This window comes from Benincasa hispida, chromosome 9, assembly GCF_009727055.1.
Source record: "Benincasa hispida cultivar B227 chromosome 9, ASM972705v1, whole genome shotgun sequence".
Classification (NCBI taxonomy): Eukaryota; Viridiplantae; Streptophyta; class Magnoliopsida; order Cucurbitales; family Cucurbitaceae; genus Benincasa; species Benincasa hispida.
In genome coordinates, this window is record NC_052357.1 from 77,977,189 (window position 1) to 77,991,837 (window position 14,649).

At 32.8% G+C, this 14,649-nt stretch overlaps 2 protein-coding genes across 3 annotated transcripts in view; both read left to right on the forward strand.

Annotated features, from left to right (window-relative positions):
• The first annotated feature begins 3,690 nt into the window (after positions 1-3,690).
• LOC120084406 (chorismate mutase 2) lies at positions 3,691-7,058 on the forward strand. Of its 2 annotated transcripts, XM_039040177.1 has the most exons (6): positions 3,691-4,129; positions 4,392-4,650; positions 5,636-5,722; positions 5,800-5,943; positions 6,088-6,180; positions 6,339-7,058. In XM_039040177.1, exons 2-6 carry the CDS (start codon positions 4,423-4,425, stop codon positions 6,567-6,569), a joined length of 783 nt encoding a protein of 260 aa, XP_038896105.1. In that variant the 5' UTR covers positions 3,691-4,129; positions 4,392-4,422; the 3' UTR covers positions 6,570-7,058. The 2 variants fall into 2 exon arrangements, with proteins under 2 accessions (XP_038896105.1, XP_038896104.1); XM_039040176.1 differs by lacking the exon at positions 3,691-4,129 and having other exon boundaries at positions 4,363-4,650.
• A 2,522-nt stretch (positions 7,059-9,580) lies between these two features.
• The window catches only part of LOC120085698 (DNA-directed RNA polymerases IV and V subunit 2-like), a 9,505-nt gene continuing 4,436 nt past the window's right edge, over positions 9,581-14,649 (forward strand). Inside the window, exons 1-6 of the mRNA XM_039041843.1 lie at positions 9,581-9,676; positions 9,761-9,923; positions 10,736-11,221; positions 11,372-11,584; positions 12,541-13,430; positions 13,867-14,158. Coding sequence (XP_038897771.1) covers positions 10,748-11,221; positions 11,372-11,584; positions 12,541-13,430; positions 13,867-14,158 — 1,869 coding nt within the window. The 5' untranslated portion in view covers positions 9,581-9,676; positions 9,761-9,923; positions 10,736-10,747. The remainder of the gene's footprint in view (positions 9,677-9,760; positions 9,924-10,735; positions 11,222-11,371; positions 11,585-12,540; positions 13,431-13,866; positions 14,159-14,649) is intronic.

Consider the following 14,649-nt stretch of genomic DNA (forward strand, 5'->3'; position numbering starts at 1 on the left):
GATAGTCCAAAATCGCAATTAGAAAATAGAACTTTCGACAGTATGGAATCAAAAAATCAAACACGGAAGGAAGAACGTCAAACATGCAAGGAAGAACATCAAATATACAAAGAAGAATATCAAACATGCAAGGAAAAATCTCAAACATGCATGAGGAAGAATAGAGACGAATTTAATACAATATAAATGGATAAAAAAAATATAACCCATTCGAGCCAGTGGAAACAAAAAGTGGACAGTAATTGTAAGAGGAACAAAAAAATTATAGGGGATTGCTTTAGACAGTCCAGAATTGAAATTGGAAAATAGAACTTTCGATAGTCTGGAATCGGGAATCAGACATGAAAGGAAGAATATCAAACATGCATAAGGAAATCTTGATGGATTTAATACAAACCTTCAGCGTCGAACAAATTAATCGAAAAAAATTGATCTGAACAAAAAAAATCCAATCTACTATAAAATAAAAGATAGTTAGATCTACCAAGAAAATGGTTAAATCTATAACAAAATTGCTCGTATCTACCCGATCTAAGAAGAAACCAAAGAAGAATATCAGGAATAGACATATAGAGAAGCCAAAAAAATAATTCCAAAATAGAGAAACGAAGAGACGTACAGAGAAAAAAAAAGACATATAGAGAAACCAAAGCAGAGAAACGAAGAGATGAAGAAAAATACAACCCATTTCAGCCGGATGGAGAACGAAAAGACCAGATGAATAAGACAAACCAAACAGTCGAAGAAGGAAGAAAATGAGAAGAGAGAGAGGTGATTAATTACGCGTGATGAGAAGAGAGAGAGGGGGCAGAATAATAAACTTGCAAATGGGGCGTGAAACAAGGGAAGAAAATGAAAGGGTAAAACGATGGGTTTAAAACCCACCGTTTTAAGTTAAGCGTGCATCAAACATCGAGTGGACTTTTTAAGCCCACCCAACCCAACTCAACACACCCTGAATGAAGAACTACCTAAAAAAAGAACTGAATCAAAGATGGTTGAGTCCTCTCATTTTTTGATCCATTCTTAAGTTCTTGAACTTTTGAAGTCTCGTTTTTATAGTAAATCAATTTGTTAACTTCTTTTGAAGTTCTTTCTTTATTTATTTATTTTAATTAACATAATGAATTGAGCCCTTATTGCAGCTTGAACTACTAAATCCGCTACTTTATCTTTAGTACTAAGTAAACAATTAAACATGAGGTCATTGAATCCGCTAGATCCTTGAAAAAAATTACCATAAAAGTAGGATGTGAGAGACATCCATGAACTACTAAATCCACTTTATCTTTGGTACTAAGGAAACAATTAAACAAGAAGTCACTGAATCCGCTAGTTGGAGTAGTGATCCTTGAAAAAGATTACCATGAAAGTAGGATGTGAGAGATATTCATGAACTACTAAATCCACTTTATCTTTGGTACTAAGGAAACAATTAAACAAGAAGTCACTGAATCCGCTAGTTAGAGTAGTGATCCTTGAAAAAGATTACCATGAAAGTAGGAAGTGAGAGATATCCATAACGAACGAGGGAAGGAATGGTGCTTAAACTTCTGACTAACCTATAGAAAAGAAGATCATGCAAATCTTTAGTTATTATTGTTGTGGTCCTAAAATTTGCCACATTAGCATTTCTATCCACTAATGGAAGTGCTAATTTGTGGATCCTAAATGTATGATTATAAAACTGAAGAATAAAGTTGACCTATTGTTCAAATTTTAAAACAAAAAAGGTACGGTCCCGTTTGGTAACAATTTTGTTTTTTGTTTTTTGTTTTAAAAATTAAGCTTATAGACACTATTCGACCTTCAAATTTATTCATTTGTTACCTATTTTTCTCCCATGATTTAACCAAGTCAAATTTTAAGAACTAAAAAAAGTAGATTTAAAAATTTGTACTAAAAGTTATAAATCATTGTAAAAGTAATAAAAAAATCAAATAGTTATCAAACGGGACCGTATTACCTTAAATAATTAAAAAAAATTATCCGTGGTGAATTTTGAAAATTTGTTTGTACTTTTGATCGAGATGTTTGATGGACTCAAACATTTCGGCTGTTGAATTTTCTATTTTTAAGTTTAAAATCTATTTGCTGTTGAAAAAATGAACCTACTAATTATCTTTTTTAAAACCTGTCCTACAAGTTGACCATCAATTGATTCTCTCTCGTGAGTACATGATAGTTGATCTCAAATATTTCATCTTTAGTTCTTTAAATCATACCATTCTTTTTTCCTTTTAAGTAATACAAACAAGAACAAAAAGCAATGACATATAAGTCATTAGACACAACATCAATCTATAGAGTGATCTTTAAGCCAGACATCAGAGACTTTATTCATTGTGCATTATATGCCATAATGTGAGTAGATGATATTACAAATTTATGGACAAAAATTGAACCCGTGGAGACCATTGAATTAGAAAATTTCAAAGCTTTTCCGATTTGATAAAATAATTAATAATTTCAAATGTAATAGGTGAATTAATTACAAGTCTAATTTTTAAGTTTCAACTTTTTGTATATTTGATTCTTGAACTAAAGCATCTAATAGGTCATAAACTTTTAACTATATCTAATAGGTCTTTGAATGTTTATTTTGTGTCGGCTTTATAATGGTCATATTTTTTTTTAGATTTAATAGAAACTAAACTTTCAATTTTGTATATAGTATTAATTGATCCATAAATCTTACTATATATGGAAAACAGAGAGAGAGATAGGATCTTAAGTTTATATTTTGTCCTTTCAATTCTTTTGGAAGTATTATTTTACACTCACAATCACATCTCTTCATGGTGTACACATGTCTTTCATTTTTTTTCTTTTTTCTATTTATTTTCACATTCTCCTTCTGCTATCAGATCTAGGATGTACGTAAAAGTATCTAAACTGATTCGACCGATCTAATTAAGGTTGGTTAGTCGGTTTTCCTATAAAAAATTTGGAAAGTCCACCGACCGACACATATATATTAGTTTTTTTTGTTTGTTTTTTTAAATAAGTATAAAAGCACGTCCACTATCACAAACCTAAATCCAAACTTACTACTTTAGTATTGATTTATTATTTTTTTTTATGTTGCCTAATTTTCAAAATCCACTACATGATTGATTTAATTTTTTCATAAAAAAAATGATTCATTTAAAATTTAGAAAGTTGCAAATTATATTAACCTAATACTAACATTTCATCAATTCACCTTTTCTTTTCATTCACATTTGGATTTGTAAAAAAAAAAAAACCAAACCTACTGACCAACTCGACCGATGGTCGGACGAATTTCACACATTTTTTGATCGATTTTCTCCCAAAATCTACACCAACTAACCAATGTACATCCTTAATTAGACCTTACAATATTTCTTATATCAATAATGATATAGGTATAACCTGGACAATGATCGGGTACATCATCTATATCGTGCCTCCCAATAATAATAATAATTTAAGGTTTTTTAAAAAGAAATGCTAAAGAAGCAGCTAAGTCTTTTCTTCTTATTTTGTCCACATATCACTTCTTACCTCTCTCTTATTTATTTTTTTTTTTTTGAAGAAAAGAAACCTCTATTTTTTTTCTCCCTAGTTTAGGGAGACTCTTTGTTTTGCTTTTAAGTTTTAGTTTTTTCTTTTCTTTTTCTTTTTTTTTTTTTTCATTAACAAAACAGGTTTAAGCGATTGTAGGATGTGGGGTTGACAAAAAGTAAAGCCTAAAGGCATCAAAGAACCAATAATTGAGAGAGAACGAACAGAAAATTCTCTTCTACTCAAGGGTGTACACATTTAAATTGGAATGCCGCGTGGGGCCACGTCACTCCCATTACTGTAGCCAATCACGCCGCGCCAAATCATCCCACCGCCGGCTACGGCGGCCGGTCCGGCCCTCCTCCGTCACTATCCACTTATCTTCTTCCTCATAAATCCATTTTTCTTAGGTTAAAAGTCATTTCTCCTTTAGCTTTACCAATAATTCACCGTCTCAGAGCTTTTCCCGTGTGTTTCCAGCCCTTCTTCTCCATAGCCACAAGTTTTCGAGCGCTGACATTTATCATAATCCTCTCCTATTTCAAACCTCTTCTTTGACTTCAAGAGCAAATTAGCGACGGAGTTGAATTGAATCGTGCAGGTCAGCCGTTTTTTTTTAATCGATTTGAACCTTTTTATGCCGTCCTTTTCTCTCTTTTCAATCGCTATTTGTGAACGCCATTTATTTTGAGGCGTGGACTTTCCTTGTTTACTTGTTGGTTCTTAATGATAATGTGAGATTTCAACCACCTTTTTTTGGGTAGTATTTATAGTACTTGTTCGTTTATTTGTATTTATAGCCTTGCCTTTTCGTTGTTTCATCATTGAGGCTGATAATTTGTTTTGACTATGTTGTTTCTTAGCCTATTTCTTCTGGTATTGGCTAGAGAAGCCATGGCGAATGTTAATTGTAATCCCAATTCGGCTTCAGATATTTTGACACTTGATGGGATTAGAGATTCTTTGATCAGGCAGGAGGATTCTATTGTTTTTAGTCTCATTGAGAGAGCTAGGTTCCCTCTCAATGGAAAGATGTACCATCATAATCATGTTTCAATTCCTGGATTTTCTGGTTCTTTGGTCGAGTTCATTGTGAGAGAAACTGAGGCCATTCAAGCTAAGGTAAGTTCAAGTTTGTTCGTTTGTGTTATATGCTTGCTTAGCCATTGTTTATCTCTTTGCTTTGAAGCCCTTCAACATACTTTCTAAAACGTATTTCATTACTTCTTTAAAATGCTTTCTCCAACCATGTTTTCTAAAATCATTTCTTCAAAACTTGGGTGGAGGTTGTTAGATTGCCCCATTGTGGCATTCACAAATGCTACTTTGATTTGGCTGACTTGCTTGTGTGAGTGGAAGTGAGTGTTGTATAACCGCTTTGTGAGCTTTGTTGGATTGCAATTGGAAAGTAGATTGAAATCTTTATCTTCATTGATTAAAGTATTAGTATAATTAAATTTATCGGAACCCATCAACATAAGCTTTTGGGTAGATTAGTGATTTAACGTGGTATAAGAGCATTTGAACTTATGTAGTGTCATTTCGTCCCTAATCCACTTGTTAAGCCTTTTACAAATCTCCAAGCCCACATGTGAGAGAAGTTTTAAAGTATTGATATGATCAAATTTTCTGTAATCTATGAAGTTAAGCTTTTGGATGGATAGGATGTTTAACAAAATGGCTAAACCGATTAGTTGAAGGACATGTTGTGCATCTCTTTCTTCAATCAATGTTCGGTTTCCTGTTATTGTTAGATTGCAGGGGTGGCTAGACCATTCTTTTGAATGATGAAACGTACTGAACATAAATAATTGTAAATGAAGCCTCAAACCCCTTTTGGCTGTTGTCATTTTCTCTATTAGCTGCTTAGAAACTATACATTTGAAATCCTTGCTGCAGACTTTCATTACCTCCTGAATTCTGATCTTAATGGGAAGAATTCCAAATGTTGGTTATATATGGATATAATAGCACAAGAAGAGAACAGTTCTAATCTGGGATGTTATTTTCTCTGGTTCATTTGTTACTTCTTTTCAGTTGAATTCGAGGTTCTCGTTCAGTTTGAAAGTTCTTTCTTCCGATTATCTGTTTGGATTTTTGTCAACAGGCTGGCAGATATGAGAATCCTGAAGAAAATCCGTTCTTCCCAGAAAATTTGCCTCGTCCTTTGGTGCACCCTCACAAGTTTCCAAAGGTGAGAGGCTGTTTAATAAGGCTTTATGGTTGCCTTTTCTGTTTGCCAATTTGTTGCAGACTGATCCAAGTTTCCAGGTTTTGCATCCTTCAGGTGCTTCAATTAATATGAACAAAGCCATATGGGATTTCTACTTCAACAAATTCTTACCATTGTTGGTTACTGATGGCGACGATGGAAATTATGCAGCCACTGCTGCTAGTGATCTTGCTTGCTTACAGGTAAAAACACTCTGTAAACTTGTATCTTGTTTTAGGTTCTTCATTATAATATAATCATGTCGATCACTTGTATGAAATGTCTTGTTAGCTATGATAACTCACATTATTTTTTACATGTCTAAATGACTCACGACCAAATCTCAGGCGCTTTCAAGGAGGATTCATTGTGGAAAATACGTAGCTGAGGTGAAATTTAGGGATGCTCCTAATGAATACGAGACTCCGATTCGTTCTCAGGTATTGTAAATATATTATGGAAATGTATGATTGTTAGGTTATCATTTGACTTTTTCTTGATGAAAAAATGTGGTCTGCTTGAATAGTCATTGACATTTGAGATATAGCAGAAGAGGGAGGGGTTTGATAGAAACTAAGTTAATTTACTGTTTTCTCAGGAAAGAGATACTTTGATGAAGCTATTGACATTTGAGGCAGTGGAAGAGCAGGTGAAGAAGAGAGTAGAGAAGAAGGCTATGGTGTTTGGACAAGAAGTGACCCTCAACAACACAAATGGAGGAGGAAAGTATAAAATTGATCCATCCCTTGCATCTCGCCTTTACGACGAATGGGTAATGCCACTCACAAAGGAAGTCGAAGTCGAATACCTTCTATGTCGCCTTGGATGAATCTATCTCATTATTATATACAAGGACTAAAACCAACCAAGATTCAGAAAATTTGTAGGTGTAATCATGTGATCATATATATTATTCCTTCTGAAATCTCTATATCGTCAATCTTTTGAAATGACGATGGAAACAATGGACTTGGAGATTTGATCCTTAAACTTGGGCTAAAGTTCAACAATGCTAGCAATTTGTCTTCGTCGTATCTCTTATTCACAAGTGACATTGTAAAGAGGTAATCTATTTCCGTAACTCTCTCAAAAACTGCAGGCTTCTTGTATTAGTGTTTTGGAGACTAGAACTTCAGTTTTCTCCACTAGCTTTTACAAGTCATTTTGGACGAGGGATCAAAATTGGATGCAACATTATACATCTTTAGGGATCACATTGATGTAAAACTGCTTATGGAAACTTTGATGTATATTTTCAATTGCATGTTGTTGTCTAATGCTTGAATAAATCAACAAAACAACCAAATTATTTTACTCACAGTTGTTCTGAAACATTGTATAATCAGAACTAATGACAAACGACCATTTGTGTTGAGGTTTGAATGGGAGATGGATTTGAATGGGAGATGGAAGAGGGCTTAAAATAAAGCATTTGAGAACATCTGGCACATTAATTAATTGACTTTGAAGATGAGATGTTTAAACAAATAATGGTAACTTTCAAGATGAGATTTGGTCTGTCGTTTGTTTCCATGTTTCTTTATAGGCTTTGATTTTGAAGACCTTTTGTAATTAACTATAGAACATTCTACATAGTTGGAGTCCCTTTTCTAAAGGAAGTATATATATATATATATATATATATATTTTTGTATGTCCATATATTCTTTCATTTTATTTTCATTAAAAGTTGTTGTTTCGTTAAAAAAAAAAAAAAAAAAACCAAAAAATGGAATCTAAACATGAACTTTTACTTTTTAGTTTTTGAAAATTAAACTTATAAACAGCCTCACTGCTTTGTTATATATTTTCTACTAATATATTTTTTTAAAAAAAAACACAGATTTCAAAGTAGTTTTTAAAAATTCGTTTTTGTTTTAGAATTTTACTAAAAATTCATTCTTTTATTTAAGAAATATGAAAATTGTGATAAAAATAGAGAGGAAATATATTTAATTTTTATTAAAATTTGGTTATCAAATGAGTTCTAACAATATATGAATCAATAAGAATAATAAATAACATATAAGTGTAAATTAATATTGGCCGAGTAAGCATAATTTAATTAATTATGGAATATATTTTCAAATTGTTAAATGTTAAGGTTAGAGATTCTCGAACTCCCCTCTTATTAAACTCAAAAGAAGTTAATAATATTCTAAATTTATCTACCAATAAACATTTATATGACAGTCTTCCATTTTTTATGCTACTGATTTAATGCATAAATCAACAGGTCAAACAATCTTCTTTTAAGTTGAAGTCCATTAATATTTAAAGATGAAATAATTGTAAATACGAGAGAATAAATTGAAATTTTAAAAACAATGATTATCATACAAGTAAGAACGAACGCTATTTATATATACAATAATCAATTTAACCAATTGCATTCTTTATAATAATTACCCGGTAGATCATCTCGACTGATTAGTTAAAAACAATATGCTCTTCACCCCATCACTTGAACTAAAAAAAATAAAATAAATAATAATACGAAAAATCCCTATTCCTAAGTCCTAATGAAGGATTAAACTTCAAAATAAGAATAATTCAACTTACACACAAAAATTAGAAAAAAATTATGATAATCGATTCGATTTTGAACCATAAATCAAACCAAACCAATGATTTTTATGTAGAAGATATTTAATCCAATGTTCAATAGAAGACAAAACCAATGAATTTGTTTTTAGTTGGTTCAGTTTATTATCAATTTGGTTATTGATTATTGATATTTTATCTTTCTCTTCCAAGTTATTATTCTTTTCCACTCTTGATTTGAATTAGTTATTTTGGCTAATTCTAAATTAAAATTAGGACTTTTTAATTTTTTTTTAATAGATTGGGATTTTATTTTTTGTTTTTTCTTATCTAAATAAAAAAACATACAAGCACCTAATAATTGTTTTTTTAAAACTAAATAATAAATACATGTGCACCATAATTATTAAAATACTAAAAGATACATTTAGAGTTTATTTTTTAAGGTATACACTCTCGATTTAATTTAGTTTTTCAAATAAAAAACTGATCAAACTAATACTTTTTTATTTTTTTCAAATAGAAACTAATATATCCAATTTTACATTAAAAATCAAATAACATCGTTGGATCGATTTGGTTTTTTTTTGTTTTTTCAGCTTTTTGTTGCACTCGTACTTTGTATTACCAAACTTGAAGTATGAGGTCCACATAGAGATGTTTATGGGTTTGGGTTGAAAGACTTTTTAAACTATTCGAGTTGTAAATTTATTCAACTCAAATAACCCTTATTAAAAAATGAATCCAACCGAACCTAACAATTAAATATTTGGGTTGAGTTGGTTCGGGTTAATCGGGTCACTTATTTAAAATTTTGTTATAAAAAGAAGCAAAACGTAAATATGTAAAAAAAATCTAATTTAATTATTTTCATATATTGAATTAAGACAAACAACTCAATTTAAATAAAATTTTATTTCTAAAGTACAAAGAAACTATTTTTAAAAGTTGTTGAAGAATAAATTATTCAAAAAATATTGGAGTTAAATAAAATTAAAATCAATATATGTATAAATAATCGTGTTATAAGTAATAAAAAATATTTTTAAGTTAATAATAAATTCGGGTTGGTTCGAGTATTAGGTGAACCCATGAACCAATCCAACCCATAAAATTTTCATTTATTTAAATCAATCCCAACTGATAACCCAACCCAAATCGCATGGATTGAGTTGGATTGGATTGGTTGGTTTTTTAAATACTCCTAGGTTCACATATAATGAAAAAAAGAAAAAAAATTAAGAATTATAAATTTACTGTAAGGCCCCTCGTACTTCTTCGTATTTCCCATTCCTACATACTTCCAGCCTCTCAGCTTCATTTCCCTCCCACGAACACGAAGGATGCGTGCGTCTTTTTCGTATCCTTCCTCCGTACTGTCATTATTCAAAGGTTTTTTTCCCAGTTCTCTTCTCCATGCGTCTTTTACCATTTCTTCTCATCGACCAACGCTAATTCACTCCATTTTCTTCCAAGTTCTTGCTTCCACAGCACACTGAGATCGTCTCCTTTCTGAAACTGGCGTCTTACTCAACCAAGGACCGACGGCATTGCGTGGACTCTCCATTCTGATCTTTCTTCCAACGGATTAAGCTGGTGGAATCGTCCGCAGGAACTTGCCTAGGGTTTAATTTTCAAGGTATTTGAATCTGTTGCCTGCGTGATCGCATGAAACGGTATCTCCTGTTTCCGTTTAGGTATAGTGGAGTTTTGAGCATGTGTTTCGAGCGTCGTAGTGTGAGGACTTCTTCCATTTAGTTTGTTCAGTGAGTGTAGTGTATATGTGAACCGGTACTGGTACTGGTTCTAGTTTAGCTTTTACTTCGGATTTTGTCTCGATTCTTATTTCTCAGGGCTGTACGCATGCAAAAATGTTGATTAAGATTGATCTTCATCCACGAGCAACATTGTAAATTCGCTGATTGTTTGATAGAAGCTTCTGTTCACTCTACCTGTTTTATGTGGAAGATTCATCAAGCTCTCTGATATTATTTGTTCGAGAAACTTTAGAGTTTAGTATTTGTATCTGCTTCTTAAATTCGTCCGCATACACCAGGCTTTGGTATTTGCTGTTCTCGTTTAGGTATAGTGAAGTTTTGAGTATGTGTAGTGTGAGGACTTCTTTCACTTAGGTAGTTCAGTGAGCGTAGCATATATGTGAACTGGTACTGGTACTGGTTAGTAGTTTAGTACTGGTACTGGTTAGTAGTTTAGCTTTTACTTCGAATTTTGTATTGATTCCTATTTCTCAGGGCCATAAGCATGCGAAAATGTTGATTAAGATTAATCTTTATCCACGAGCAATATTTTAAATTTGCTGATTGTTTGGTAGACGCTTCTGTCCACTCTGCCTGTTTTATGTAGAAAATTTCCTCAGGTTTTGTGATGTTATTTGTTTGAGAAACTTTGGTATTCGTATCTGCTTCTTAAGTTTGTTTGTATTTTTTATAGACCCTGCAACTAATGGGGACATCAGGCACAAAGGACGATATAGAGATGAATAGTGAGGGGGAAGACTTATCACCTGGAACGGATATGGATACAGATGATGATGATTATTATTCTGAGCCAGTCAACATACGTGACCTGGGGGAAGCATTTCTAAAGGATTTTTGTAAGAAGTCATCAATGGCTTTTTTTAATCAGTACGGCCTTATCAGTCACCAAATCAACTCGTACAATGATTTCATAAAAAGTGGTATTCAGAAGGCATTTGATTATTTTGGTGAAATTTTAGTTCAGCCAGGATATGACCCCTCTAAGAAAGGAGATGGGGAATGGAGATATGCTTCAGTGAAGTTTGGTAAGGTAACCCTTGATAAGCCAAAGTTCTGGGGTGGTGCAGCAAGTGGAAAAGAGTATAACATGCTTCCTAGGCATGCTCGACTTCAGAACATGACTTATTCATCAAGGATGAAAATAAATATCAGTTTAGAGGTGATTGAAATTTCTATGTAATTTTTATTGTCTTTTTGCTTTTTCTTAACCTTTATACCTGATAAATTGCTAATACTTTTTAACGACTTGTGGGCCCTGAGTTTGTTGAATAAATACCTAATGAGGTGTTGGATACTTGTAATGTAATAGGTATATACTCAAAGGTTAGTCAGCAGCGACAAATTTAAAACTGGAAAAGATAAATATGTCGACAAGGAACATGTAAAGGAAGACAACAGAGATGTCTTTATAGGCAGGCTACCTGTGATGGTTAATTCTGACCTCTGCTGGATGAAGGAGGAGCAGAAACGTGATTGTGAATTTGATCATGGAGGTTATTTTTTAATCAAAGGTGCAGAAAAAGTGAGTACATTTCCCAGGGAAATTTTCCGTCCCTCATTTGTCCCCTTTTGTAGTTATGTTTTTTATTTTTTATTTTTTATTTTCTTGAAAAGGAAACAAGGTCCCCTTTATAGTTATGTATTATCTGTAAACAGATTTTCACCGTTTTCCTAAATTGTGCTGTCACCAAATAATCATTTCAAAACTTTTAATGGATTGTTTGTTTGAAGAGATTATTACTACTTGACAAGTTGACATAAATATATCTTTAGGAGTTCACATAATCTTATAGAGATCATCCTGGTTCATGGTTAATTGGCTGCTTTTTTAAACGGCCGCACACAAAAGATTATAAATAAAAAGTCTATATCCAACAGAGCCAAAACAAAAGCCAGTGGCAAAGTAATGAAGTTACTAGTGTTTCTTATAATCTTATTATTATTATTATTATTTATTTTTTTTTATTTTTAAGATAAAATTTTTTCATCACATGTGGGACTAAAACCTATGACATTTTGAAGTAGAGATACCTTAACTGTTGAGCTGTATTCATGTTTGGCAACTGTATGTTATTGAATTGAGTTTTGGATTTTATTTATGTGTTATTATTTTTAACACAACATTTGCTTGCTTATTTTGAAAATCAGAGTATGGTATTTCTCAGAAAATAGTTGTCCTGGAAGAGCGAGCATATTAGTCTGGAAAATCACAAGCCCGAACATCGTAATTATCTGATCGATGTTCAGGCTTGTGATTTGCCTCTGATGGGACATAAAATTTAGTAAAGAAGTATTAGTTCTACAAAATTTTATTTCACTACGAACTATATTTTGTAAAAATGATTAACTATAACATCTACTTCTCCTTGTTGTAAATTTGTGTAGATATTTTTATCTTATTCTGCATGCATATTAGTCCAAGTGGTTAACTTTTGTTCTCTTTTAACAACTTGAATATCGTTTTCATGTACATTCCAGATATTTATTGCTCAAGAGCAAATTTGTTTGAGAAGACTCTGGATTTCTAATATTCAAGGCTGGACTGTGGCATACAGATCAGAAGTTAAGAGAAATAGACTAATTATCAGACTAGTTGAAAATTCCAAGTCTGAAGAACTAAAAAGCAAGGAGAAAGTCCTCAATGTATATTTTTTGTCCACAGAAGTTCCTGTGTGGATTTTATTCTTTGCACTTGGTGTTTCATCGGACAAAGAAATAGTAGATTTAATCGATTATGGCAGAGATGATCCAAGTGTTCTGAATATTCTCTTTGCCTCTGTTCGTGAAGTTGATAATGATGATAAGTGGAAAGACTTTCGAAGAGGTAAAAGAGCGCTGAATTTTTTGGACAATGAGGTTAGAAAGACCAGTTTCCCACCTGCTGAAAAAATTGAAGATTGCCTGAACCTGTATCTTTTTGCCAGCTTGAAAGGCTTAAAGCAGAAGTGTCGTTTCCTTGGTTATATGGTTAAATGTCTCTTGCAAGCCTATACTGGCCGTAGGAAATGCGATAATAGGGATGATTTTCGCAATAAGAGGTTTGAGTTGGCTGGAGAACTGCTCGAAAGAGAGATTAAAGTACATATTGCACATGCACGTAGACGCATGGAAAAAGCTTTACAAAGGGACCTCTATGGGGATCGTGATGTGCGTCCAATAGAACACTATTTGGATGCTTCCATAATCACTAATGGTCTATCCCGAGCATTCTCTACTGGAGCATGGGCACATTCGTTTAAGAGGATGGAAAGGATTTCTGGTGTGGTGGCAACTCTTGGTCGTGCTAATCCCTTGCAGACGATGGCTGAATTGAGGAGAACACGTCAACAGGTTGCATACACTGGGAAAGTTGGTGATGCAAGATACCCGTGAGTTATCTCAACTTCATATAAGTTTGCCTTTTTGTATTATTGGCTATGATGTTGATATATAAACGTGTGAATTTTCTTCTTCTTCTTTGAGCTCTGATTCTAAGGACGCATCTGCCTTGTCTGTACTGCTCATTTATAGGTTGCACTAAATGTTAGCAAACAGCTATTTTTAAAAGTCATGGGGTTCATCTAGGCCTTGCAATTACCAGTTTATAGATGGTACTTGCAACGACTTTTCAAAACTTCACTGGATTCTTTCTTTTACAAAGTGTGCATATGTGAATGAGCTTATGATTGTGAATACCTTCCCTTGACATTTTGTTTAGAATTTATCTCAGCTTGAGGTCCATGGATGATGAAGAGGAAATACAAATTGAATTATAATCTGTTCATCTAGTTTCTAAAAGTGTCTCATGTATCTTTTTCTGGACAGGCATCCTTCTCACTGGGGAAGAGTTTGCTTCATCTCCACTCCGGATGGTGAAAATTGTGGGCTTATTAAAAATTTGTCCGTCACAGGACTTGTAAGCTTAAACACATTGAAGCCGATAGTTCCCACATTGTTTCGCTGTGGAATGGAGAATTTGGTGGATGATACATCTACTTCTCTTAGTGGAAAGTACAAAATTTTTCTCGACGGGGAATGGGTTGGAGTTTGTGAAGATTCCCTTTCATTTGTAACGAAAGTGAGACGCAAGCGACGAAGGAATCCGTTATTGCATCAGGTTATTTCACTTAATAATTTTTTGAAGGATCTTAGATTTTAAACTATTTTGTAAGGCACCTTGATGCAGTCGATTGTCATTCTTTTCTGGATTATTTCCAAGAAATCATTTTGAACGTGTATGTTAGTCAGTTGGTGACTAGTGTTTATTAGAAGTTGCCTCTTTTATAAGCCAACAAAAATTTCTATTCCACTTATAGGTAATATCTACCTAAGAAGCACGAACATTTTAGTTTGGCTAGCGTGTCCGTGTCCGACGACGACACTTATTCGACACGTATCGGACACTTATTAGTATAACAAATGTGTTAGACATGCATAGAACACTTGTTAAGTAGACTAAAAAGGCACATATATGACAATAATAATAAATTTTGAGTGTGAAATACATAATACGAAATTTCTTAAACATATGAATGCATCGACCCATTTACTTTTGAACTTTCTTTTGGTATAAAAATTATATTTATTTTTATATTTATTTTTTAAAAA

Bases quoted from the DNA above. Each gene is read 5' to 3' on its own strand.
- LOC120084406 (XM_039040176.1), top strand. From the start codon at position 4,378: ATGTTGTTTCTTAGCCTATTTCTTCTGGTATTGGCTAGAGAAGCCATG. The intron at 5,723-5,799 runs GTGAGAGGCTGT...CCAAGTTTCCAG, and splicing joins ACCCTCACAAGTTTCCAAAG to GTTTTGCATCCTTCAGGTGC. The intron at 5,944-6,087 runs GTAAAAACACTC...ACCAAATCTCAG, and splicing joins GTGATCTTGCTTGCTTACAG to GCGCTTTCAAGGAGGATTCA.